The sequence below is a fragment of the Notothenia rossii genome (genome assembly GCF_949606895.1).
Source record: "Notothenia rossii genome assembly, chromosome: 5".
NCBI lineage: Eukaryota > Metazoa > Chordata > Actinopteri > Perciformes > Nototheniidae > Notothenia > Notothenia rossii.
Genome location: NC_136903.1, coordinates 36,706,557 through 36,732,379, shown reverse-complemented (window position 1 = coordinate 36,732,379; position 25,823 = coordinate 36,706,557). Strand labels below are relative to the sequence as shown.

The 25,823-nt window shown below is 37.6% G+C and overlaps 1 protein-coding gene across 1 annotated transcript in view; it reads left to right on the top strand.

Annotated features, from left to right (window-relative positions):
* carmil2 (capping protein regulator and myosin 1 linker 2) overlaps positions 1–25,823 on the top strand; it is a 98,194-nt gene that overhangs the window by 49,761 nt on the left and 22,610 nt on the right. Inside the window, exon 32 of the mRNA XM_079684777.1 lies at positions 17,634–17,743. Coding sequence (XP_079540903.1) covers positions 17,634–17,743 — 110 coding nt within the window. The remainder of the gene's footprint in view (positions 1–17,633; positions 17,744–25,823) is intronic.

Below are 25,823 nucleotides of genomic sequence, written 5' to 3'. Positions count from 1 at the left end.
TTAGATCCCCCCTTCATGAATATGGATTGGGGGGGTGAATTTTTTCTCAACTCATCTGTTTGATTAATATGAAGCCTTAAAGTTATGCATATATTAGGGCGTGGTCACATTGAGTGACAGCTCTGTTCAATCACTGCAGCTACTAGCTTCTTGTCTCTCTGCTAGCTGCTCCGTGAAGCTAGCTACAGGGACTCTGCCTGCTCAGTTCATCCAGGGAACACAACTTGACCCGGCCGTGGTTGTTTGTTCTTCATGCTTATATATCGGACTATTGTGACTCGCTCTGCGGTTAAAACAGACGGTGCATTAATGCGGTTTTGCGGTAAGTGAAATTCGAGTACTTTATTTATGTGTTAATGATTTTAATCAGCTACGTAATGAATGTTAAGGCTTGGGTTAGCGTGTAAGCGAGTGGTAGCTACATCGGTACTAACGATGCTAATAGTAGCCTCCAAGTTAAAATCATAGACTAAGGTTAAAACGAAATAGACAAGTGTTAAGCGTTAAGTGGGATAATACTGTACAACAAACGGCTTCTGTTTGAGGTTGATAAAATAAGGTCATCCTTGTAACTTAGAGAGATATTGTATTATGTAGGTAGGAACAGGTATGCATCGTTAAGGTTAATTTAAATTGGCTATGCTCAAGTATGTAGACAAGCTAATGTCGAAGTAGTGTATATGAAATCAACCTCACAATAAGATGTGTGTATATTACAATTATTAATGTCATATTTCAAGATGATTACTTAGATATTACAATATGGTTGGTTGATCTGGAGTTCATTATTGAGCTTACACGTTAACGTCACAGTCATCTGAAGAACGAACCCAAACCTTGTTGTTTTTATTAATTGCATTACCAAATGGGTATCAAATAAACAGTAAGCATTGGTAACACAACTTCCAAAGTTACAGTAAAATAAAAAAGGACCCTGACTCGGACAATACACAATCCAACAGAAGAGAATCCGTTATATTGTTTGTACACATGGTACTTTACATATATATGTTTGTTTAAGGTGTCCAGGTCATGCAGACAGGCTGGACCAGAGAGTGAGAGACATAACTGAACTCCTCACAGCAGTGAACTTCAGCACAAGTATAAAGACTCTATTTTTCATACTGTACAAAGAATCAAGAAAGATATTGGTTTAAATGAATGAAGTATTGACTTTAATACACTGATATACATTCCATTAAACAATACTAGATCACCTACACATCAGTTAAGTCAGGGCTGCCAACACTCACGCATTGAGCGTGAGAGTCACACAATTAACCCATATCTCAAGCACTCACGCCACATTTGCCTTTCCTCACGCTAAGTTTTTGTCCAAAATAAATAAAAATATAAAAATAAAGTGAAGGAACAGCAAACCGAGCGGTCTACGAAATGAGACGGTCTTCTGGCTTAGTTCAGTAAAGTTGGAACGATATTGGGAGATTCTGATTTCACGGATCAATAACAAAACGTTATTCAGACACAAATGACATTTCCTAAGTACCGTGGTAAGGTTGACAACGAACTACAATCAAATTTTGATAAAAAAAAAAAGCCAATACGCACCGTCCTCCAAGCTGGGCTCATTACATTGGTCTCTATCCGCAGCCGGAGAAGAAGCGAGTGCTCAGGGACCGTCTGCAAAGTGCAACTCCGAAAAAAGAGAATACAATAATATAAAATCACTATTATACAGCTTATTACTACCAAACTCACTACACACATCAATAGTCTCCTGTGTTGGTCATACTACAGCAAGGAATTTGGAAGAATATGCTTTTGAAAAATGTTGGGGAATATTTATAATGTAAAATCTTCAATAAATATGGCATCATCTTAAATAACTTTACTATTATGCAGTATATTTCTACCAAACTCACTATTTGCATTGTCGTTGTTAGCATCTGGTTAGCTAGCTGCGCTAACGGATACTACAAGCTTTTTCTAAAGCAAGGAAAGGGAGAGCTCTGTCCTGTCAGACTGAGAGAGATAACTACAGCTCAGTGAGGTAAGGGACTCTCTGAGTGTTTAGATAGTTAACTTTAGTCTAGTTATCTCAGTGGGTCTCAAACGTGTTGGTCACCATTTATGAGAATAAATGAAAAACAGTTATGAAATACTATATGACAGTAAAACAAGAATACAGTTAAAAAGGTGAGTGATTTGTAAAATATTCATAAAGAAAAAGAACATCTGTTTACAGTTCTGTTTCATATGGGTGTTGAGAGATGTATCCATAAATTCATTTTGCTCTCAAAATGCACCAGGTTGATGCATTTAACTTCAATATTTAAAAAGAAAATCTTCCCGGGGGAGCATGTCCCCGGACCCCCCTAGAGGAGGTGAGGACCCCCCAATACATTTGTAACACATGAACGTTTCTTTTTTCGGTTCACCAAAAACAAAAATCTCACTCCAAGCTGAACTCAAATGTTGGCAGCCCTGGTTAAGTTGAGGGTTTTTTCCATGCAAAAAGTTACATTTAGATGTTAACAAGCAATATGATTTTGTCAGCTTTCTAATTTAATGTATTGAAGGCAAAGATATTTAACACAGTGAGAACTGCTACTATTTATCTTTCAATATTGTCTGTAAAAAACGTGGTAAAAGTTATTCTTTCAGTGAGACAACAGAGCAAGCTTCTACAGTTGCACTACATTTTGATAACAGTTCAATATTATTTTGATAATAACATACATTTCAATGTTGATGAACTTCATACTGTTCATTCATAATCTGATTGTCTTTGTATCTCGCTGTTGAAATAAAAAAAAAACATTACAATTACAAAATAATTATATCTACCGCCCCTAAACACTCAAACACACCGCTTTCATAAATAATACACTTGTTCTGCAATATGTTTTATGTTTTCTGTAATTTTTGTTAGGAAAGGACATGCCTGAAAGACACAACATGTTCTCCTTCTCTGAGGGTCAAGAAGAACATCCAAGAGGAAAATTAAAAGCTGATGCTATGAGATTTTAAGACCAGTACACTAAGAAACTACTTTTATTGTAAAAACAGTCAGCTGATCGAATGCACCTATTTCCACATCTACACTCCATCAGCTGATTATTTGTATTTGCCTCGATTTATGAGCTTCACATCACTTGTGCCTTGTACCGCAGAGTTTGCAATGTCACAAATAAATGGGGCCAATCTTCAGTCAGATGTGAATGTGTAATCTAACATTTTCAGTAAGAATAATGGACAAAAGGAGTGCAAATACAAATACAATTTATTGAAATGTGAACCAAAAGTTAATCAAACATGTTTTAAATAAAAAGCACATATGGACAGAAGGTGTAAACCTATTAAATGTATAAGTAAACACATTTAGTCAAATAACGTGACAGACTAGGCCTGTGCAGTTGGCATCAGCTTTGCCCAGCATGGGCTCCTCCATCAGGCCTGGTCCTCCTCACAGAGGAAAGACCCTCAGTCTTCTCTGGGCCAAACAAACAGACAGAACGTCCACAACACGGAGGTTTCTCCCTGAAGTCTCTGCAGCTTTCTGGACACCACGCTGTCTCAATCCGTCCACACTGAATATTAGAGGGGGAAAATGAAAATAATAAATGCTTTAGATGAAACATAAAGTTGACTGTTGAGTTGCTCAGTTTTTTTTAGATTGTCAATACTATTACTGTATAACTAATATATCAGGTTAAGAGGCACATTCAAATAAAGATTGGTCTTTAAATACCAAAACACTCTCACTCCATAATCGTCCAGGAGCGACGTTTGGTCAGGGTCCCGTGGCGTGCAGTTGTGACGCTCCTAGGCTCCTTCAGCTTCATAAAGGGACGCAAATAGCTTTCAACTGATTGCAATGTATTCCCATCTGCGGCGGGATTTGACGCTCATGGAAGCACGGCATTCGTTTGTGTCGGCTGCCCTTAAAGGCAATGTGAGCGTCCATTCCCATTGGATAACGGAGAATTGTACACCCGGAAGTAAGTATTCCCCTTACTGTCGATTGATTTTACAGTGATATCTGCACTACTCATCGACTAAAAAACACCAGATTATCCTTGTTAATTACACAACATTGATTGGTTTAAATTGTGTGCAATGCTTTTGTATTTTCCCCTTCGATTCGGAGAAACAAATATTTGTTCGGAGTAAAGGATAGCAGAAGACACTACACTACCCAGAATCCCCAGCTATCGTTTAGGACTACACCTTGTGCTCTGTTTGACAAACCCCGTTTTTTTTTCACCATTCATTCCAATGGCTTGCGTCTATGTCACATGATCTTCACATTTCTGCCTGCAGAAAAAAAAAACATGGCTGAACTTCGTTTTATTCTCGGTGGAAAATGCCTATTTTAAAGTTAGTTTGGCCATTAAAATGCGTTTTGATGTCATTTGATGCGAGAAATATGAGTTGTTATTTCAGATTATGTGTGCAGTGGATGTACATGATCTTTAGTTTGCTAGTTATTACGAAGATTACTTCAGGAAATTGCGTCCATAGAACGTTTTCATTGTTACCAAGTTTGTTGCTTGGGACGCTGCTATCGATATTATTTCTGTTATGTTGTGTAACTGTTTAATGGTGTTATCTTTATTGCTACCCCCTTCCCCGTCAATGTATAGTGTTGGTCCACAGCGCAAACGTATTTGTTTAACAAAATCCGCATCTAAAGATACGTTATTTTCCCCTGTGCAATTCCAGTCTCACATCTCACATCACATCGTCATTAACAAATAGACTGAAAACATTTAAAAAAAAAAAATAATACTTTATTCCGAGTGTGCTTGCTTTTCTCTTTGAAAGTCATCACATAACGGCATTGTAATACACGGTTCGGCTGCATTAAATATTACATATCTGCCGTAGTTCTCTATTTATAGAGCCCTGATGAGAAGACTTCGAGACAAACATGAGGAACTGCCGCCAGCACTGAAAACGTGACGTGGATCATAAATATATCAGCAATTAAACAACATCTTACATTTTTTTTTTCACACAATACGTCTATTTGCAGGATCAACACTAATTCGGCTGACTTTCATATTTCATCCAATTGGTAGATAGGCTGTATTTACACCATAAAGGTGCACAGCTGATAGAAAAGGACACCTGGTGGTTAAAGCATGTTATTGAATTTCATTATTTATATTATTAGATATTAATAGGATCCCGATAAAGTATATTCATTACTCGTTATTCTCTACTAATAGTTAATTAAAGACTGTATATAATGATTATTTTGCACATCCCTTTCAAGATTTCAAGATTTTCTAAGGTTTATTGACATATCATATTCACAAACGGTGTAGTTATGCAATGAATGAAAAACTTGGGTCGCAGGTTCCTCAATAGTGCATTACAAGACATCTATCAATATTTGTGCATACCTCCAGCAATGTTAACTATGTTGAAGCACTTATTTTAACTGATATTATACATAATGTATTATACTCTTATAGGATGTATATAGATATTTCATCTCCGGCCTTGTCAGGTATTGAACAATCAATAAATAAAGAACACAGAATTATTAAATATAAAACACAGAATTTGTGTGATTATACTAAATGATTTACAAATAAACACCACTGCATATTTACAACTGTTACACATGCTGATGTAACGCAAATGTTTCCAACTTGGGATCAATAAAGTATATCTTATCTTAAGATGATCGATGGCTACTGCCATATTTGTAAAATTTGCCTCTGAACCTTGACAAGTGCATGTTTTAGGCTTATCAATTAATGTAATGTAATGTTATCAATTAACAACAGGAGGGGTCACAAACATAAGACCAGCTGTTAAATAAAGCTCTTCTGACCTTAGCTGGCATGTGGGTATATATTTTAATGCTGCCCATTATGGGCACAAGCAATTTTCACCCATTTATTAATTATATGTTTTAAATTTGAGTGTTTCCTATCCCCTAAACCTCCAGGGATGTACACAGTATACTTGCAACTTCTTATTATGGGAAATACGAAAACGTCTTTTAAAACTACAACTCCCAGTAGAGACATGCCATAGATAGAGAACATGAAACACAATATCGATAGCAGCGTCCCTAGCAACAAGTAACAAGTAGTTAATAATAAAAGACATTAAGAAAAGAGCATTTTAAACAGTCATTAAAAAGCAACACAACCTGCATTGCATTACTCTAAACGTGTAATAACGTGCTTTAACCAGTAGGTGGTTTGGGTTAAAAAGCTTTCAAGTTTACAGTGTTAACAAAATAAAAAATACTGCTGTTTCTGGTTTGGTTTACGACGGATATATTTAGTTATTATTTTTGATATTTGTAAGACAAAAGCGATGGAAAAAACCCACAGCAACACAGAAAAGATGGTCTTAACATGACCCAGCGGTCTAGTAGTTAATAAAAAACAATAATATCAAAACAAAATATTACTACTAACTTTATTGTGAAATTCAAACTGAACTGTAAGAGAATAGTTTCCGGTCTATCCTGAGCCCGATATCTGTAGATAAATAAAAATAAAGAACTACGACAGTTGTGTAATATATTTAATGCAGTCGAACCATTTATTACAATGCATTCATGTGATGACTTTCAAAGAGTAAAGCAAGCACTGCTGAATAAAGTATGATTTTATCTTTTACGAAACGTTTTTTTTTTTATATGGAATGCAGTTGGAGGTCAACCAATCACAGAGCTTGAGAACTAATCACGGAGTTTGTCAAACAGAGCACATGGTGTAGTCCTAAACGATAGTTGGGGATTCTGGGTAGTGTAGTGTCTTCTGCTATCCTTTACTCCGAACAAATATTTGTTTCTCCGAATCGAAGGGGGAAAATACAAAAAAATTGCACACAATTTAAACCAATCAATGTTGTGTAATTAACAAGGATAATCTGGTGTCATCAACCATCGATCATCTTAAGATAAGATATACTTTATTGATCCCAAGTTGGAAACATTTGCGTTACATCAGCATGTGTAACAGTTGTAAATATGCAGTGGTGTTTATTTGTAAATCATTTAGTATAATCACACAAATTCTGTGTTTTATATTTAATAATTCTGTGTTCTTTATTTATTGATTGTTCAATACCTGACAAGGCCGGAGATGAAATATCTATATACATCCTATAAGAGTATAATACATTATGTATAATATCAGTTAAAATAAGTGCTTCAACATAGTTAACATTGCTGGAGGTATGCACAAATATTGATAGATGTCTTGTAATGCACTATTGAGGAACCTGCGACCCAAGTTTTTCATTCATTGCATAACTACACCGTTTGTGAATATGATATGTCAATAAACCTTAGAAAATCTTGAAATCTTGAAAGGGATGTGCAAAATAATCATTATATACAGTCTTTAATTAACTATTAGTAGAGAATAACGAGTAATGAATATACTTTATCGGGATCCTATTAATATCTAATAATATAAATAATGAAATTCAATAACATGCTTTAACCACCAGGTGTCCTTTTCTATCAGCTGTGCACCTTTATGGTGTAAATACAGCCTATCTACCAATTGGATGAAATATGAAAGTCAGCCGAATTAGTGTTGATCCTGCAAATAGACGTATTGTGTGAAAAAAAAAATGTAAGATGTTGTTTAATTGCTGATATATTTATGATCCACGTCACGTTTTCAGTGCTGGCGGCAGTTCCTCATGTTTGTCTCGAAGTCTTCTCATCAGGGCTCTATAAATAGAGAACTACGGCAGATATGTAATATTTAATGCAGCCGAACCGTGTATTACAATGCCGTTATGTGATGACTTTCAAAGAGAAAAGCAAGCACACTCGGAATAAAGTATTATTTTTTTTTTAAAAATGTTTTCAGTCTATTTGTTAATGACGATGTGATGTGAGATGTGAGACTGGAATTGCACAGGGGAAAATAACGTATCTTTAGATGCGGATTTTGTTAAACAAATACGTTTGCGCTGTGGACCAACACTATACATTGACGGGGAAGGGGGTAGCAATAAAGATAACACCATTAAACAGTTACACAACATAACAGAAATAATATCGATAGCAGCGTCCCAAGCAACAAACTTGGTAACAATGAAAACGTTCTATGGACGCAATTTCCTGAAGTAATCTTCGTAATAACTAGCAAACTAAAGATCATGTACATCCACTGCACACATAATCTGAAATAACAACTCATATTTCTCGCATCAAATGACATCAAAACGCATTTTAATGGCCAAACTAACTTTAAAATAGGCATTTTCCACCGAGAATAAAACGAAGTTCAGCCATGTTTTTTTTTTCTGCAGGGAGAAATGTGAAGATCATGTGACATAGACGCAAGCCATTGGAATGAATGGTGAAAAAAAAACGGGGTTTGTCAAACAGAGCACAAGGTGTAGTCCTAAACGATAGCTGGGGATTCTGGGTAGTGTAGTGTCTTCTGCTATCCTTTACTCCGAACAAATATTTGTTTCTCCGAATCGAAGGGGAAAATACAAAAGCATTGCACACAATTTAAACCAATCAATGTTGTGTAATTAACAAGGATAATCTGGTGTTTTTTAGTCGATGAGTAGTGCAGATATCACTGTAAAATCAATCGACAGTAAGGGGAATACTTACTTCCGGGTGTACAATTCTCCGTTATCCAATGGGAATGGACGCTCACATTGCCTTTAAGGGCAGCCGACACAAACGAATGCCGTGCTTCCATGAGCGTCAAATCCCGCCGCAGATGGGAATACATTGCAATCAGTTGAAAGCTATTTGCGTCCCTTTATGAAGCTGAAGGAGCCTAGGAGCGTCACAACTGCACGCCACGGGACCCTGACCAAACGTCGCTCCTGGACGATTATGGAGTGAGAGTGTGTTGAAAATACATGTTGTCTTTTGAATTGTTTGTCTAAAGTCAAGGATCTAGAACTGGTACTTAGTTTTAATCATACAGTCTGGTTATTATGCTGTTTGGAGGAGGCCTCACAGGTAAGAGCACTAACTAGCTACCATCACATGTACCTTAGCTTGACTTAAATGTATTAAACGTAGAATTAAGTGATATCAAAATATAAATAACTAATGTCATGCAAACATATTAATATTTGCTTGATTCCAGTGTTGAATTTAGCACAATTGCATACATTGTTAAGGGATTTTAAGATTCTGAAGTATTATGCTAAAAACTCAATAACTTATAGTTTTGCTGAATAGTTTCATGTCCGCTTACCTTAGAAACGTAAAATGCCACGGCAGTGTGCAGATGGGGAGCATGTTAGCTTAGCTTGGTAGCTTCAGCTAGCTCTGGAACTTTCAGCTCGGTGGCAGGCGGTCCCGCCTCGGTTCCGCCTCGTTGCCCTTATTTGGAGCAGGCTGGAGTAGGCGGGAGTTGAACTCTGAAGTCGGTGTCGAGCCGTTAGTGGCCGACTCCGCCTACTAAGGGCTTATCGGCAACTCTGCAGAATCCTATGGGTGACGTCACGGACCCTATGTCCATTTATATATACAGTCTATGACAGTGGCGGCCGGCCCATAGGGGCGCTAGGGGCCGCTCCATCTCTTCCCACATGAAAAATAAAAAATATATTAAAAAATATATATATATATTTTTTTAATGAACGAGGTAAATATTATATAATTGGTATCAGTAAAATGTATAATCTACAATAAAATATCGTTTAAAATTGTGTTACGATGTCTAAAGTTACTGATAAGCAGTGTTGGGACTAACGCGTTATCAATCAATCAATCAATGTTTATTTATATAGCACAATATCACAAATGTTACATTTGTCTCAGTGGACTTCACAGATTTGTACAGAATATCAGTAGGACAATACGACACCCTCTGTCCTTAGACCCTCACATCGTACAAGGAAAAACTTCCAGAGAAAACCCACAGTTTAAAGGGAAAAATGGGAGAAACCTCAGGGAGAGCAACAGAGGAGGGATCCCTCTCCCAGGACGGACAGCCGTGCAATAGATGCCGTGTGTAAATTGAAAAGATAATACATTTGCAACATAGGTAGTCCAAATGTTTGGAAATGCATGTGTGTATAATAGGAAGATGAATCCACGAGGATATCCATCCAGGACTTATGATCCAGGACCACAGCCACGACTCAAGATCCAGGACTCGCGATCCATGACACAGGACCGCAGGATCATCCATGACTCCGGATCCCGGCGTATATAGACACCAAAAAGAAAGAAATCTGGGGAAGCTGGGTTAATCGGAACATGAGAGTACACAGGTATAGACAGAGAGAAGGAAGAAGTAAGATGTCCCCCGACAAACTAAGCCTATATCAGCAAAACTAGGGGCTGAATCTAATCAGCCCTAACTATAAGCTTTATCAAAAAGGAAGGTCTTAAGCGCACTCTTAAAAACGGATAGGGTGTCTGCCGTCCGAACACAAACTGGAAGCTGATTCCACAAAAGTGGAGCTTGATAAGAAAAGGCTCTGGCTCCCATTGTACTTTTAGAGACTCTAGGAACAACCAACAACCCTGCATTCTTGGAACGCAATGCCCTAGTAGGACAGTAGGGTATAATGAGTTATTTAAGGTAAGATGGCGCCTGCCCATTAAGGGCTTTGTAGGCCAGAAGAATAATTTTAAATTCTATCCTGTGTTCTATAGGGAGCCATTGTAAGGTAGCCAGAACAGGAGTAATGTGGTCCCTTTTCCTAACTCTGGTTAGTACACGAGCTGCAGCATTTTGAATCAGCTGAAGCGACTTGACTGACTTCTTGGTACACCCTGATAATAAGGAGTTACAATAATCCAGCCTTGAAGTAACAAATGCATGGACTAGTTTCTCTGCATCATTTTGAGGCAAGATATGCCTGATTTTTGCAATGTTACATAGATGGAAGTAGGCGGTCCTTGAAATTGATTTTATGTGGGTGTTAAAGGATAAATCCTGATCAAATATAACACCAAGATTCCTTACAGTCTCACTGGAGGCCAAATTAATGCCATCCATAGTTAGTATATCTTTAGATAATTTGTTTCGTAGATTCTTCGGGCCAAGTACAATAACTTCAGTTTTGGTCGTGTTTAACATCAAAGAATTTAAGGTCATCCACGTTTTTAAGTCCTTGAGGCAGTCTTGAATTTTATTTAAATGATTAATTTCATCAGGCTTGATTGATAATATAGTTGAGTATCATCCGCATAACAATGAAAGTTTACAGATTGATTCCTTATAATATTGCCTAACGGAAGCATATATAGTGTGAACAAAATAGGTCCAAGCACTGAGCCCTGTGGCACTCCATGGCTAACTTTGGTTTGCATGGAAGATTCATCGTTGACACATACAAACTGAGAGCGTTCAGATAGATAGGACCTAAACCAGCCTAAAGCAGTTCCCTGTATGCCAACTAAGTGCTCTAGTCTTTGCAATAGGATATCATGGTCGATAGTATCAAATGCAGCACTAAGATCGAGCAAGACAAGAATAGAGACAAGTCCCTTGTCTGAGGCTATTAGAATGTCATTTGTGACTTTAACCAGAGCTGTCTCTGTGCTATGTTGTGTTCTAAAGCCAGACTTCAAAATCTTGCTTTCTCAAGAATTTTTGAGAGGAACGGAAGATTAGAAATAGGTCTATAGTTGGCTAAAACCTCTGGATCGAGGTTGTGCTTTTTAAGAAGCGGTTTTATCACTGCTACTTTGAATGATTGTGGAACATAGCCTGATAATAAAGACATATTCATAATATTTAATAAAGAAGTGCTAATTAATGGAAAAACTTATTTTAACAGCTTAGTTGGAATCGGGTCTAAGATACACATTGATGGTTTAGAAGAGAGAATCATTGAATTTAATTGTTCGAAGTTTATGGCTGAAAAGCATTCTAGTTTACTATCTAGTGTAATATTAGAACTTACGTTTCCGGGAGCTGTTGATAATACTATACTGGTCAAAGGCAAGAGGTCATTGATTTTGTTTCAAAGAGTAACAATTTTATCGTTAAAAAAGCACATAAAATCATTACTACTGAGTGCTATGGGAATAGAAGGCTCAGTCGAGCTGTGGCTCTCTGTCAGCCTGGCTACAGTGCTGAAAAGAAATCTTGCATTATTCTTATTCTCATCTATTAATGAAGAGTAGTAGGCTGCTCTCGCTTTACGTAGTGCTTTCTTATATTCATTGAGAGTAATATGCCAAATTAAACGAGATTGTTCAAGTTTAGTGGAACGCCATATCCTTTCAAGTCGTCTCGACTTTTGCTTTATTTTGCGGGTTTCGGCATTATGCCATGGAGCTAATCTATGTCGTTTTATTTTCTTCTTTTTCAAAGGAGCAACAGAGTCTAATTTTATTCGCAGCGCATCTGTAGCACTATCAACAACATGATCAATTTTGGGTGGTGTACATTTTGTATAAGTTTCCTCCCTTACATGCTATCGAGTTAAGTATTGTCGGAATCTCTTCCTTAAATTTGGCTATAGCACTAACAGATAGGTTTCTGCTGCAGGAGCTTTTGACTAATGCTTTGTAGTCTAGTAACAGTACTTCAAAAGTTACTAAGAAATGGTCGGATAAAGCAGGATTATGCGGTTCGACTAATAGTTGCTCAATTTCAATACCATAAGTCAGAACAAGGTCGAGAGTGTGATTATAGCAGTGGGTTGGTTTATTTACACTCTGACAGAAATCAACAGAATCTAATATAGAGTTAAATGCAACAGTAAGGCTATTTTTATCATCGTCAACATGAATATTAAAGTCACCTACGATAATTACTTTATCTGTTTTAAGTACCAAAGTTGATAAGAATACTGAATAAGGACCTGGTGCACGGTACACTGTAACAAATAAGATTGGCTGCAAAGTTTTCCAGGTCGGATGCATAAGACTAAAAACGAGGCTTTCAAAGGAGGTATAATTTAATTTTTGTTTGGTATTGATAAGTAAACTTGAGTCAAAGATTGCTGCAACTCCACCTCCTCGGCCCGTGCCTCGGGCAATATGAGTATTGATATGGCTGGGTGGAGTGGCCTCATTTATGCTGACATATTCTTCATGTCTCAACCAAGTTTCAGTGAGACAGCATATATCAATATTATAATCTGATATTAAATCATTTACCAATATTGCTTTAGATGCTAGAGATCTTATGTTTAAGAGACCACATTTAATCTTAATTAAATTTAATCTTGTTGCACTGTAGTAGTTGTTACATTTACTTTTATTAGGTTATTATGTATGACACCTCTATTAGGTTTTACCTTAAATTGTCCTTGGGCAGACACACACACCGTTAATATTGGGTATTTTATCGGGTTCGGGATTCCGGTGGATGACTGCCTAGGAGAGAGCGCAGAGAAGCGTGTAAGACTGCGACTCTGCCTCCTGGTCTCAACTCCAGTTTGTCATGGATTAAGTCCACAAAGCCCTGAAATGTTTGCCGAAATGAGATTTGCACCTTCCAAAGTAGGATGAATGCCGTCTCTCTTAATCAGACCAGGTTTTCCCCAGAAGGCTGTCCAATTATTTACGAAGCCCACATTGTTTGCTGGGCACCACCAAGACAACCAGCGCTGAAATGATGACATGCGGCTATACATGTCATCATTGATCAGATTGGGGAGGGGACCAGAGAAGATTAAGGTGTCCGACATTGTTTTAGCATAGCGTTACTGTAACGCAACTATTTTTTGCGGTAACTAATAGCGTTACTAGTTACCTATTCCCATTAAGTAACGCCGTTATAGTTGCTGTGATTTAAATGGGTGTGTTACTGCGTTACATTATGTGATGGAACTGAACCGAATCTCCCTGCGGTTGTAACTTACAGGCAAATACAGCGATGTCCTCTCACAGTACCATGGAAAAGTGAAAGTAACCAGAGAGGAGTGATGATTGGTGAATGCGGGGTAACATTTCAGGGTAAGCCGATCAGAGACAGAGTTGGGCGGGTCTTGTCTTATGGGGAAAATACACACACACGAACACTTGCTAATGCTAACACACACACACACGGCAACACTCACCACCAGCAAACACATACACAATGGCAGATGCAAGTATCAGCAAGAGCAGCAGCGCATTTGCAACTTGGAAATGTAACCACTATTTTCAATTTTTGGGGATAAAGGACGCAAAAAATATTACGGTAAAATGTAAACTGTGTGCAGGACAGAAAGCATTGTCCACATCGAATAACAGCAATGCCAATCTCCTGAAGCACCTAAGTAAAGTACATGGGGCTATAAAACTAGTCGCCAAAGACCCCACCGTCTCAACCACTGGCAGTGACCCAGATGGAGAAACACCATCTAAACAGCCAAAAAACGATTTTTTAAAATCAGCACATGTCACCCAGTGAACTAAACAGATTGATTGCCAAGTATGTTGTTGAGGACATGGTGCCCATCGCAGCGGTCAAGTCTGTTGCCTTCAGAGAACTAGTCAGCAAAAAACAACACAAAAACTTGTATTTGTATTGTTATTATTTTTAAAGTAAAGTAACTTATTACTAGTTACTTTTATAATTTAGTAACTAATAAAGTAACTAGTCACTTTTTTGAGAGCAGTAACTATAACTATTACTAGTTACTTTTTAAAAGTAACTTGCCCAACACTGCTGATAAGTCACATTACCCTCTCTCTCTCTCGTCGTCTGGGCGCTAAGAGAGGAGCCCTCAACCAGTGCAGCAGCAGCCACTAGCAGCTGACTGTTGCTATCTTTAAACTATGCCGCCAAAACATAATTTCAGCCAATCAGCGTTGTCAAATCTGATGGTCACAGGGCGCCTACGTCAGCGCCCGGTGCAGTCTGTGAGTTGTTTGGACTCGTATCCAAGGAGACAAAACAGGAAGCTGTCATTCACTCTGGAAGCTATCATTAGCAGCTAATGAAAACTCAGTTTTTGACATAAAAATGGAATTATGGATTATCAATACAATTTTCAAAGTGACAGACACATTGGATTAACCTATGGATTAACCTTCAGCCGCGTTTTTCTCGTTTTTGATCAGAATAACAGCCAAAGGTGAGCATATCTCCGTGTTTTGCTACCTAAAGCTAAGTCGTGGGATGTCTGTATTTGCTTCTCCTGTCGCGAGTTCTGATCGCTCAGTGAAGATACTTATATTTCTAGAATCTGTGGAATCTCAGCTTGTTAGCATAAGCGTGTTTGTGCATATCCGATAAGTATATCGATTGATTTATACCTAGAGTGCGTTAGCATTTTTTACGCTCAGGGCTCATTTAGACGCTTCTTGTGAGACTTGTGTTTTGTTTCGGTAAACATGGTTCATATCATCAGTTAGCTGAGTTTCTTCCTGTTAAATGAGCAGGACACATGAATAGTTTATTACATTTGAAGAAGCCTCAGTACTAGTTGGACTTCTACCACAAGTAGGCTACTATGAAGTTATTTTACTGTGTACTTTTTCAGTTTAGCCGCTAGCTTAGCGATAAATACACACAGCGTTGTATTCTCCTCCCCCTGTCGGCCCTAAAAGCTTCAGAGGGCGGATACCTGAGCTCCATAGCGTCCCGCTAATGTGAAACACACATTCGAAATGCCCATCACTAATTTCCACAGCCCCACCGAAAATATTTTCCACCAGCTGCCACTGGTCTATGACGTTGACACGTCAGTGCTCCGCTCAGTTAGCTTAGTTATCTGTTCTTTGGCACAAGTCACACCTCATAGACTAGAGTGCTGAAGGGAGAGCACCGGAACGCCGCTCCAGCTCTTCAAATATTGCAGTAGCGGAGCCGTACACATGCCGCAGTGTTTGCGTGGCTGTGTCTTTAGTTGTAAGCACAGTGGCGATCTGTTGTTATTAGCATCTGGTTAGCTAGCTATGCTAACGAATTTAAAGAGCTTTTCTACAACCATGTGGAAGAGAGCTCTCTCCTGAGAGGCTCAAATAACCTCAGCTCAGTGAGGTTAAGGCACACCTTGATATGATAATTATAATTATTAATGAGACATTAGAGACTAAATGAAAAACAGGTATAAAATACTATATGACAGTAACAAAAAAGTTGTTAAAAATAACAAGAATAGAGTTTAAAAGGGGAGTGATTTGTAAAATATCCCAAAAGAAGAATCTGCTTACGTTTCTGTTTCATATGGGTGTTGAGATGTATCCATAGCCCCTAATGTTGCTCTCAAAATGCACCAGATTGATGCTTTTAACTTCAATATTTAAAAAAAAAATCCACATGGATAGGATACTAAGTACATTTGCACACATCTTTCTGTTTTGGTGGACATGCCACAACTGTGCATGCATGCACAAGTCATAGTAAAAATATCTGGATTAAGAGGTTGGTTTTCTTTGTACAACATGAAAGAAAGGCCAAATGAATAGTCTGTGATTTTAGTTTTTTTAAGCAGAGGTTGAGTTCAATCATTTGTACGGCCCTCGGAGGATGTTGTACACATTTAAAGGAAAAAGGTTCCCCACCCCTGCTGTATATAATAATAAAACCCCTTGATTTATGACTTAACATCTCTGTCTCCTATTGATCCGAGTATATTATAAAGAATAGCCAGTTAATTTAAGCATTATGGCACAGGCCTTTGTCAGATGGTATATTACGCTGTTTTTTTTCTGCTTCCAATAGTTCTCTCTTTTTTCACCATACCTGTGTTTGCATCACTGATATATATATTACAATATACATTTTGTAAAATGTTAAGTTGCACTCTCTACTTTAGGCTCATATTAAGTGAGATATCAGGTTTGCACCTCTTTAACTTTATAGAAGCAACCCAGTTTGCTGATGTTTAAAACAACCAGGTGAACATCAAGGTGGATGGATACATAAATGATGCAAGGCAGGAAAAGCAGGACATTTTTTGAAACATGATGAGCCGAATCACATGGGACACAGTATTTACTGTATAAGTCTGGCTGCACCTTTAATAAAGATATGATTCCTTCATTTTTGTTGTTTTTAGTATTTATTCATGCTCACAGAATTTGTGTCTACCTGCCCAGGGAATGCACTGGACATCTCTTCTCTAGGTGTGAGAAGGTTTTGGACATGGTTCCTAACAAACATTTTGTTTCGCTCTGATTTGAGTCGACTACATATTGTCTAATAGTTAATACAACTTAAAGGTCACCTAGTATGCAAAATCCACTTCTTCATGTCTTTTATAAACATGTGTCCCCTCTGTGTAAAGAGATTCTGAAAGTTTCAGGAAAAAAGATTCTCTCTCTTTTTGTCCTGATCCATTTATATAAAAACCTGTCTGAAAATGAGCTGATCAGATTTTGGCCACTTTATGATGTCATAACGATGTTTTGGCTTGTGTAACCATTAGCCAATCACCAACCAAGCTAACCCCCCCCCCCCCTCCTTATCACCTGAATCTCCTCCTAGAGCACCATTGAGTTCTTTTTAACCAAATCTCTCTCAGAGGGGCGTGGGGAGGGGCTCCTTATTTTCATCCAAAGTAACAGACACAGAATCAGCACTTTTGAAACAGGGCTGAAACAGAGGGGATTATGGGATGATGCAATGATCTGCTTGATATTTCGAGCCACATGTTTTGTATATATCTGAGACCTATAATATATTGATGAAAAACAGTATAATAGGGGAGCTTTAAGAAAAACCTTGTAAATTAATTCTGAGAACCCAATCCAAGGTGTACATTCTGACGTATAAATTGTTCTGTTGTGCTCTTTGTTTCAGGAGCCTGTTTTAAAGGTAGAGCCAGAGAATGAGGCCACTGAGGGGATGGGACGAGTGGATGAAGGAGTAGAGGAGTTCTTCACCAAGAAAATCATCCCTGACTATGCACTGTGAGTTGGACATACACACACTGTGAAGGAAATCTTTAATATCTACCTATTGTAACCAAAGTAACATTTTGTTTTTAACTGAAGGCAATGATTGCCTGAAAGTACGATTCAATCTCACAAACGCAGGTGAGTAGAAGACGGGGGTTCTTCTACTCACCTGTATGAAGCACCAGTCATGGATAGTTTCAATGACGCAATCCACTAAACCAATATTTAACATGATTGTTTAATATTGTGTTGTTTCAAACATATCAAAAGAAAAGAGCAATACACATATTTTAAACTCAGTTTGATATGCAGCTAATGACAACACACAAACAACTCACGGTTGCTGGTTGTCATCATAACAAACAACTCTTTCCATCTCAAGTGTTTTCAGGAGCTCAGCAATCAGAAAAAACGTGACTTTCAGAGCAAGAAGACATACAACCATTCTTGCTACTTTAAATAGTAACTAATGATAATAATAGTGTTTGCATTATGAAATCAAAGGCCAAACCTTTCCTGGAAATGCTATAAAAAAAATAGTGTATTGTTGTGTAATCAACATGCTGTGAAGCCAGCCGTGCAGCTGTCTGTGTGAAATGCATGGTAAATGTTTGTGTGTCCCGCATAACTCAAACTAGTATTCTTTTTACTAATTCTGTCCTGGATATATCTCAGTTTATTGAAATAAAAATGATTAGGACAGCTATATTTTAGCAAGATAATAAGAATATATTTCAATTCTGTAATTACTATCTTTAGTCTGTCTTACACTGCTTGCAAGAAAGTTAGTTTACCCTGATACTGCTAAAATCTACTCTAAATAATCAACCCAGTCTCACGGCATTTCGTGTTATAGTCACAACATTTAATCTATTGATTCATGTTCAGTAACACAATTTTCCCCTTTTTTTCGTCACATAGAACGATTTTAAAAGCAATGTATTTCTATTGGTAGTAAGTTTCGTGCCTGCACCACTTCTTTTTAGGGATGCACGATATTGTTTTTTTGAAAATGATACCGATAACTTCCTGCTTCTCAAGACCGATACCGATACCGATAACCGATAATAATATATATATATATATATATATATATATATATATATATATTAAATGTACCTGTTGCCTTTTTCCCTCCTCGTGGAACTTCTGCATTGCATTTGTTAATACAAATAGCAAGCAAACTATCTAACTCTGAAACTTTGAAATAGTCCCATACTACCTACAACATGTTTGTTTACTGTCCTGGCTTCACAGCCGCACACCATTTACGTCACAGCCAGGCATGAGTTAGGGAGCGCTGGATTTGTGAAAAACTCCCCTCTTTCTAAACCACTAATACCACAGTACTGGCAAAACGGGAGGAGCCGAGTGAAAAACAAGCGTCCCTCATCCCAATCCACCCTCACCGCAGTATTTTTTTCTTTTTTTTTTATCCCAAAAATATATTGTATATTATCGGGGCTATTAATACTTTTATCGGGTTTATCGGGATGACGTCATAATTCCTAATATTGGACCGATAATTATCGGGCCGATAATTATCGTGCACCACTACTTCTTTTTGTCCGGTCGGGTCTTGGAAGACCGGAAGCTGTGTGGTTAATAAAAACATTTTCTTACTCAATATCAAGCCAATATCGATTATTGTTTTGTTTTTCTAATCGTATAATGTCTGACTTTTCTTGCCGTCCGTGAGGAAAATAAATGGGGTCAGAGCCTCAGAATACTGAAATCAGTATTTTTCTTCTAATTTGTTATTCTTTTCTAAATAAAACACTGTTATTTACTCAACAATAACACACAATCATCCTTGTTTTTATTTATTTGTTTAATTCTATAATATCGGGCTTTTTTGCCGTCCGTCAGGAACTGAATTTCAAAATAAAGTTACCGGAAACAGACGTAGGCGATACACACCCACTGAACTGATTACCCAAGATCCTCAGCTATGGTTGAAGCTCGGTGATTGGATGTTTTAGCCCCAATGCACGTTGGGATCTGGTGTTAATGCGATATGAAATAACTATCAACAGAATTGCGTTGCCAGGCAACAGCTTGGGGTGAAAACAGTATTTCCGGTCTCGAAGTTTGCATAGTAATCTGCAATATTCATCCACTAAAAACATCAGTTTATCATTGTTAATTACACAACATTGATTGGTTTGAATTGTGTACAATGTTTTTGTGTTTTCCCCCTTCGACTCGGAGAAACAAATAGTTTTTTCAGAGTTTATGGCCGAAGACACTACACTACCCATAATCCTCAGCTATCGTTTGGGACTACAGTCCCTTTTGCTTGACAAACCCTGTGATTAATCTTCAAGCTCTCTGATTGGATGTTGGAGTGGCAGTGTGCCAAGGTTACGCCGAGCGTCAAACAGCTCTTTGAAATGGAACAAAACCACGGCAGACTATCCAAAACTGTACTTGAATGGGTCCAGCCCTAACATTGACAAATTCAATACAATTAACTACACTGAACAAAAATATAAATCTAACACTTTTGTTTTTGCTCCCATTTTTCATGAGATGAACTCAAAGATCTAAAACATTTTCTATATTCACAAAATAACCATTTCTCTCAAATATTGTTCACAAATCTGAAAAAATCTTTGATAGTGAGCACTTCTCCTTTGCTGAGATAATCCATCCCACCTCACAGGTGTGGCATATCAAGATGCTGATTAGACAGCATGATTATTGAACAGGTGTGCCTTAGGCTGGCCACAATAAAAGGCCACTCTGAAACGTGCAGTTTTGCTTTATTAGGGGGGGTCTGGGGGGGTCCGAAAACCAGTCAGTTTAACCCTAACCCTAACATGTCACCCATTGAGCATGTTTGGGATGCTCTGGATCGGCGTATACAACAGCGTGTTCCAGTTCCTGCCAATATCCAGCAACTTCTCACAGCCATTGAAGAGGAGTGGACCAACATTCCACAGGCCACAATCAACAACCTGATCCACTCTATGCGAAGGAGATGTGTTGCACTGCGTGAGGCAAATGGTGGTCCCACCAGATACTGACTGGTTTTCGGACCCCGCCAGACCCCCCCAATAAAGCAAAACTGCACGTTTCAGAGTGGCCTTTTATTGTGGCCAGACTAAGGCACACCTGTGCAATAATCATGCTGTCTAATCAGCATCTTGATATGCCAAACCTGTGAGGTGGGATGGATTATCTCGGCAAAGCAGAAGTGCTCACTATCACAGATTTTTAAAGATTTGTGAACAATATTTGAGAGAAATGGTTATTTTGTGTATATAGAAAATGTTTTAGATCAAAATAGCAAAAATAAAAGTGTTGCATTTATATTTTTGTTCAGTGTAGAACTACACATGCTGGCTATTGTGTTTCGCAACATCTCACGTCTCTACTGGGAATTGTAGTTTTAAAAGACGTTTTCATTTTTTCCCACAATTAGAAGTTGCCAGTATTAAACTGTTTACACCCCTGGAGGTTTAGGGGATAAGAACACATTGGTGTTATCAAATTTAAAACATATAATTAATAAATGGGTGAAAATTGCTTGTATCCATAATGCGCAGCATTTATATATACCCACATGACAGCTCATTGTTACTTTGTAATTCTACTCCAATACAATTCAGAGGTTAACCTGGTATTTTTACTACACTACATTTATTAGAGTTACTTTGCAGATTCTGATTAATGATGTGAAATATAAACAACCCTTACATCAGACTTTAGTTACACCTGAGTAAAATTCAGGGAAGGTTATTGTCAAATGCCAACAATCAGGAGAGATATTTGATAGTTGGTGCTTAAGAAGACTAAACATGTATCTGCAGATCCCTATAAAGTATATTAATTACTCATTATTCTCTACTAATAGTTAATTAAAAAGTGTATATAATTGCTATTTTGTACATCCCTTTCAAGATTTCAAGATTTTCTAAGGTTTATTGACATATCATATACACAACTACGGTGTAGTTATGCAATGATGAAAAACTTGGGTCGCAGGTTCCTCAACAGTGCATTACAAGACATCTATCAATATGTGTATACCTCCACCATTAAACTGTCATGTTCTGCAAATTTCTTATACTATCTACATACATCTTATAAGAGCATAATTAATATGCATAATATCAGTTAAAAATAAGTGCTTCAACCTAGTTAACATAGCAGGAAAGCAATATATTAGACGTTAATATTTATCTGTAGATACCCCCAAAGCTTTTTCTTATTTAAAAGAAGACCTTAGCCTAAAGTATTCTTTAATGTTTGAATAAAGGTTAATTAGTTATATTCTATATTTCTATCATTGACCTTCTACTTTCCACCTATGTATGTACTCTTAATATTTTTTTCATCAAGTATAACATATTCAACAAAAAAATTAAATAACATGCTTTAACCACTAGGCGGTGCGGGTTAAAACACTGTCAAGTTTAAAGTGTTAACACAACAAATTATACTTTGTATTATTAGTGTAAGACACTTATGTATGTATAACATCTGAAGATGTGTAGTTGTATTCATGTTTTCACATCATTTTACAGGATATTGCTATATTATTATGTTTTACTTCTACACATTAATAGCTGATTTGTAATACATCACAGACAGAAAGGTATATCCGTCATTGAATGGTAGGCTATTAACATTTTGAATCCATAGATGTGTCTCCCATCACCCAAAACCCCTGACTATTCTCTCAACTCATCCTTTAATTCAAAGAAAATCAGTAATATCTATAAAAACTACAAGTCCCCATCTATCAGCTGTGCACCGCTACCTATCTACCAATTGGATCAAATATAAAAGTCAGCCGAATTAGTGTTGATATTGCAAAGAGACGTATTGTGTGAAGAGAAATTGAAGATGTTGTTTAATTGCTGATATATTTATGATCCACGTCACGTTTTCAGTATTAGCGGCAGTTCCTCATGTTTGTCTAGAAGTCTTCTCATCAGGGCTCTATAAATAAAGAACTACGGCGGATCTGTAATATTTAATGCAGCCGAACCGTGTATTACAATGCCGTTATGTGATGGCTTTCAAAGAGAAAAGCAAGTACACTCGGAATAAAGTATTATTTTTTTTATGTTTTTGGATTTCATATCGCATTAACACCATATCCCAACGTGCATTGCGGCCAAAACATCCAATCACCGACCTTCAACCATAGCTGAGGATCTTGGGTAATCAGTTCAGTGGGTGTGTATCGCCTACGTCTGTTTCCGGTGACTTTATTTTGAAATTCAGTTCCTGACGGACGGCAAAAAAGCCAGGTATTATAGAATTAAACAAATAAATAAAAACAAGGATAATTGTGTGTTATTGTCGAGTAAATAAAAGTGTGTTATTTAGAAGAGAATAACAAATTAGAAGGAAAAAAATATTTAAAAAATACTGATTTCATTATTCTGAGGCTCTGAGCCCCATTTATTTTCCTCACGGACAGCAAAAAAAGTCAGACATTATACGAATTTTTTTTTTTATCAATATTGATTTTCAGCTTACAAAAAATCACATACATAGGACGAAGACATAGAGCCAAAAGCAATAAATATATACACAGGACAACTACTTTACTTTACATTAAAGAAAAATAACAACACTAAATTAAATTGGTACATACAACAAGGGCACTCTAATACATCGGCAACCATCCAGTTTTCCAGCAATAGGACCGTATTTCTACAAAGGATATCACAGTAATTTACATTTTAACATATTATAGCATATTATAGCATTATCACATTATCCTGCCCCAGGTTCGTTCAGAAATTGAGATAGGTCGTTGTTCTTGGTATACTCTATAAAACGTCCCCAGACCTTCTGGAACAGTTCTTGTTTGTCTTTGTTTGTAAGTGATTTTTTCTACAGGCAGACATAAAAAAAGTTCCCTAAACCACTGTGCAATACTAGGTTTGCCCAACTTTTTCCATGTTAAGGCAATCACTCTTTTTGCTTGTAAAAAACATATGTCTATAAAAACTTGTTTATAACGTTGTATGTTATGTCCCTCCGGATATAGGCCAAGTAGGAACATTTTTGGTTCCAGCTTTAAGCTGATCACTATAATATTCTGTGCTGTTACCCTAACCTCTTCCCAGAATTCCTTTATTCTTGGACATTACCATAGACAATGGAACAGTGTGCCTTTTCCTTCCCCACATCTGGTGCACGTGTCTGGGATATTATGGTTAAATGTATTCAGTTTTTCTGGTGTAATATACACTCTCATTAGCCACTTGTATTGCAGAAGCTTTAGACGCGTATTACCCATCTGTGTTTGGGCCGTCTTACAAGCTGTGCTCCACTGTTCCAATGTTAGATCTTCCTGTAAGTCATTTTTCCAGCCATTAAGTCTAGAGTTAGAGGATTCTGAGGAGAACGCCAGCAGGAGATCATAGAATTCAGATATGATGCCCTTCCCAAAGGGGTTTTTAATTAAAAGTCTCTCCAATATAGACAGAGGAGGGGCCAGCATGAGTCGATCCTGGTTCGCTCCTACAAAGCTCCTGAGTTGCAAATATTTTTTTTAAAAATTACGAGGGATATCGTATTTACTGACAAGTTCCTCAAATGATAAGAACTTCCCATTATCACTTCCAAACATGTTTTTGAACTGTCCCACCCCCTTTTCAGCCCATAGTCTAAAACCTCCATCGGCATTCCCTGGCGCAAAAAGAGTATTTCCCCAGATCGGGCTAAACCAGGAGAGAGAAGAAGGTTCGTTCATATATTTTTTTACTTCCTGCCAGACACCAATCATATTTTTAACTATAGGGTTAGGTGTAGTTTTTTAAAGGTTTTTAGGGTTGTCAGAATATAGATAAGTGGGAAGTGGGAGCTTTAAGGAGCAAGACTCAACATCCCTCCACGCCGGAGGCCTCTCCTCTGTGTAATAAAACATCAATGTTCTCAGCTGAGCTGCCCAGTAGTTCCACAACATGTTAGGGAACTGTAATCCTCCTCTATCATAAGGCAGGTACAAGAGAGACAAACGGAGCCTGGGGCGTCTGTTATTCCATATAAAATTACTAAACATTTTCTTCATTCTAGGAAAAAAAGCTGGTGGGGGTGGCAGGGGGATGTTTTGAAATAAATATAACAGCTTGGGGAGAACATTCATCTTGAGTATATTAATTCTACCCATTAGAGAGATCGGAAGGTTTGACCATCTATCAACTGATTTGGAAATTGACGCTATAGTCGGATTATAGTTAGAGTTCACAATATCTTCCAATTTGGGAACAATCTGAATACCCAAGTAAGTGAAAGTATTTACTGTTCTAAAATGGCCAACATGTTTGGATGGGTTAAACCTTTCCTCCAAGTTAAGGAGCATGATGGAGGATTTTGAATGATTTACTTTGTAACCCGATATATGGTTAAACCCTTTAATCAGATCCTTAAGAGCCGGTATAGAATTCTCCAGATTTCTAAGGAAGAGAATCACGTCATCAGCGTAAAGAGCTATTCGATGGTCAAACCCTCTCACATGTATGCCTGAAATCATTGTGTGCTCTCTCACAGCAATAGCACATGTTTCAATTGCGATTAAGAAAAGAAAGGGGGATAGAGGACAACCTTGTCTACAGCCCCTACCGATCCTTATCGGCTTTGATATGATATTATTGGTAATTATTTCTGCATACGGGTGGTTGTATAAAAGTTTTACCCAATTACAAAAATTCTCCCCAAAGCCAAAGCGGTCAAGAAGTTCAAACAAATAGGACCATTCCACCCTGTCAAAAGCTTTCTCAGCATCTAATGCCAAGAGAGCTGTATCCGGCGCCCCCCTTTGGTCATGTAGAATGTTCAAAACCTGTCTCACATTGTGAAATCCCTGACGGCCAACCATGAACCCATTTTGATCCTCTTTTACAATTTCCGGCAGCAGGCCTTCCAGTCTTCTTGCCAAGATCTTACAAAGTATCTTCAAGTCTGAGTTTAGGAGGCTTATAGGGCGCATATTTTCGCACTTATCATTTGATTTCCCAGGTTTTGGCAGGAGTGTGATCAGCGCCCCTCTCAGGGTGGGAGGAAGTATGCCATTTTGAATAGATTCAATTAACATTTCCAAAAGGGGTGCCTTTAATTTCGCTTC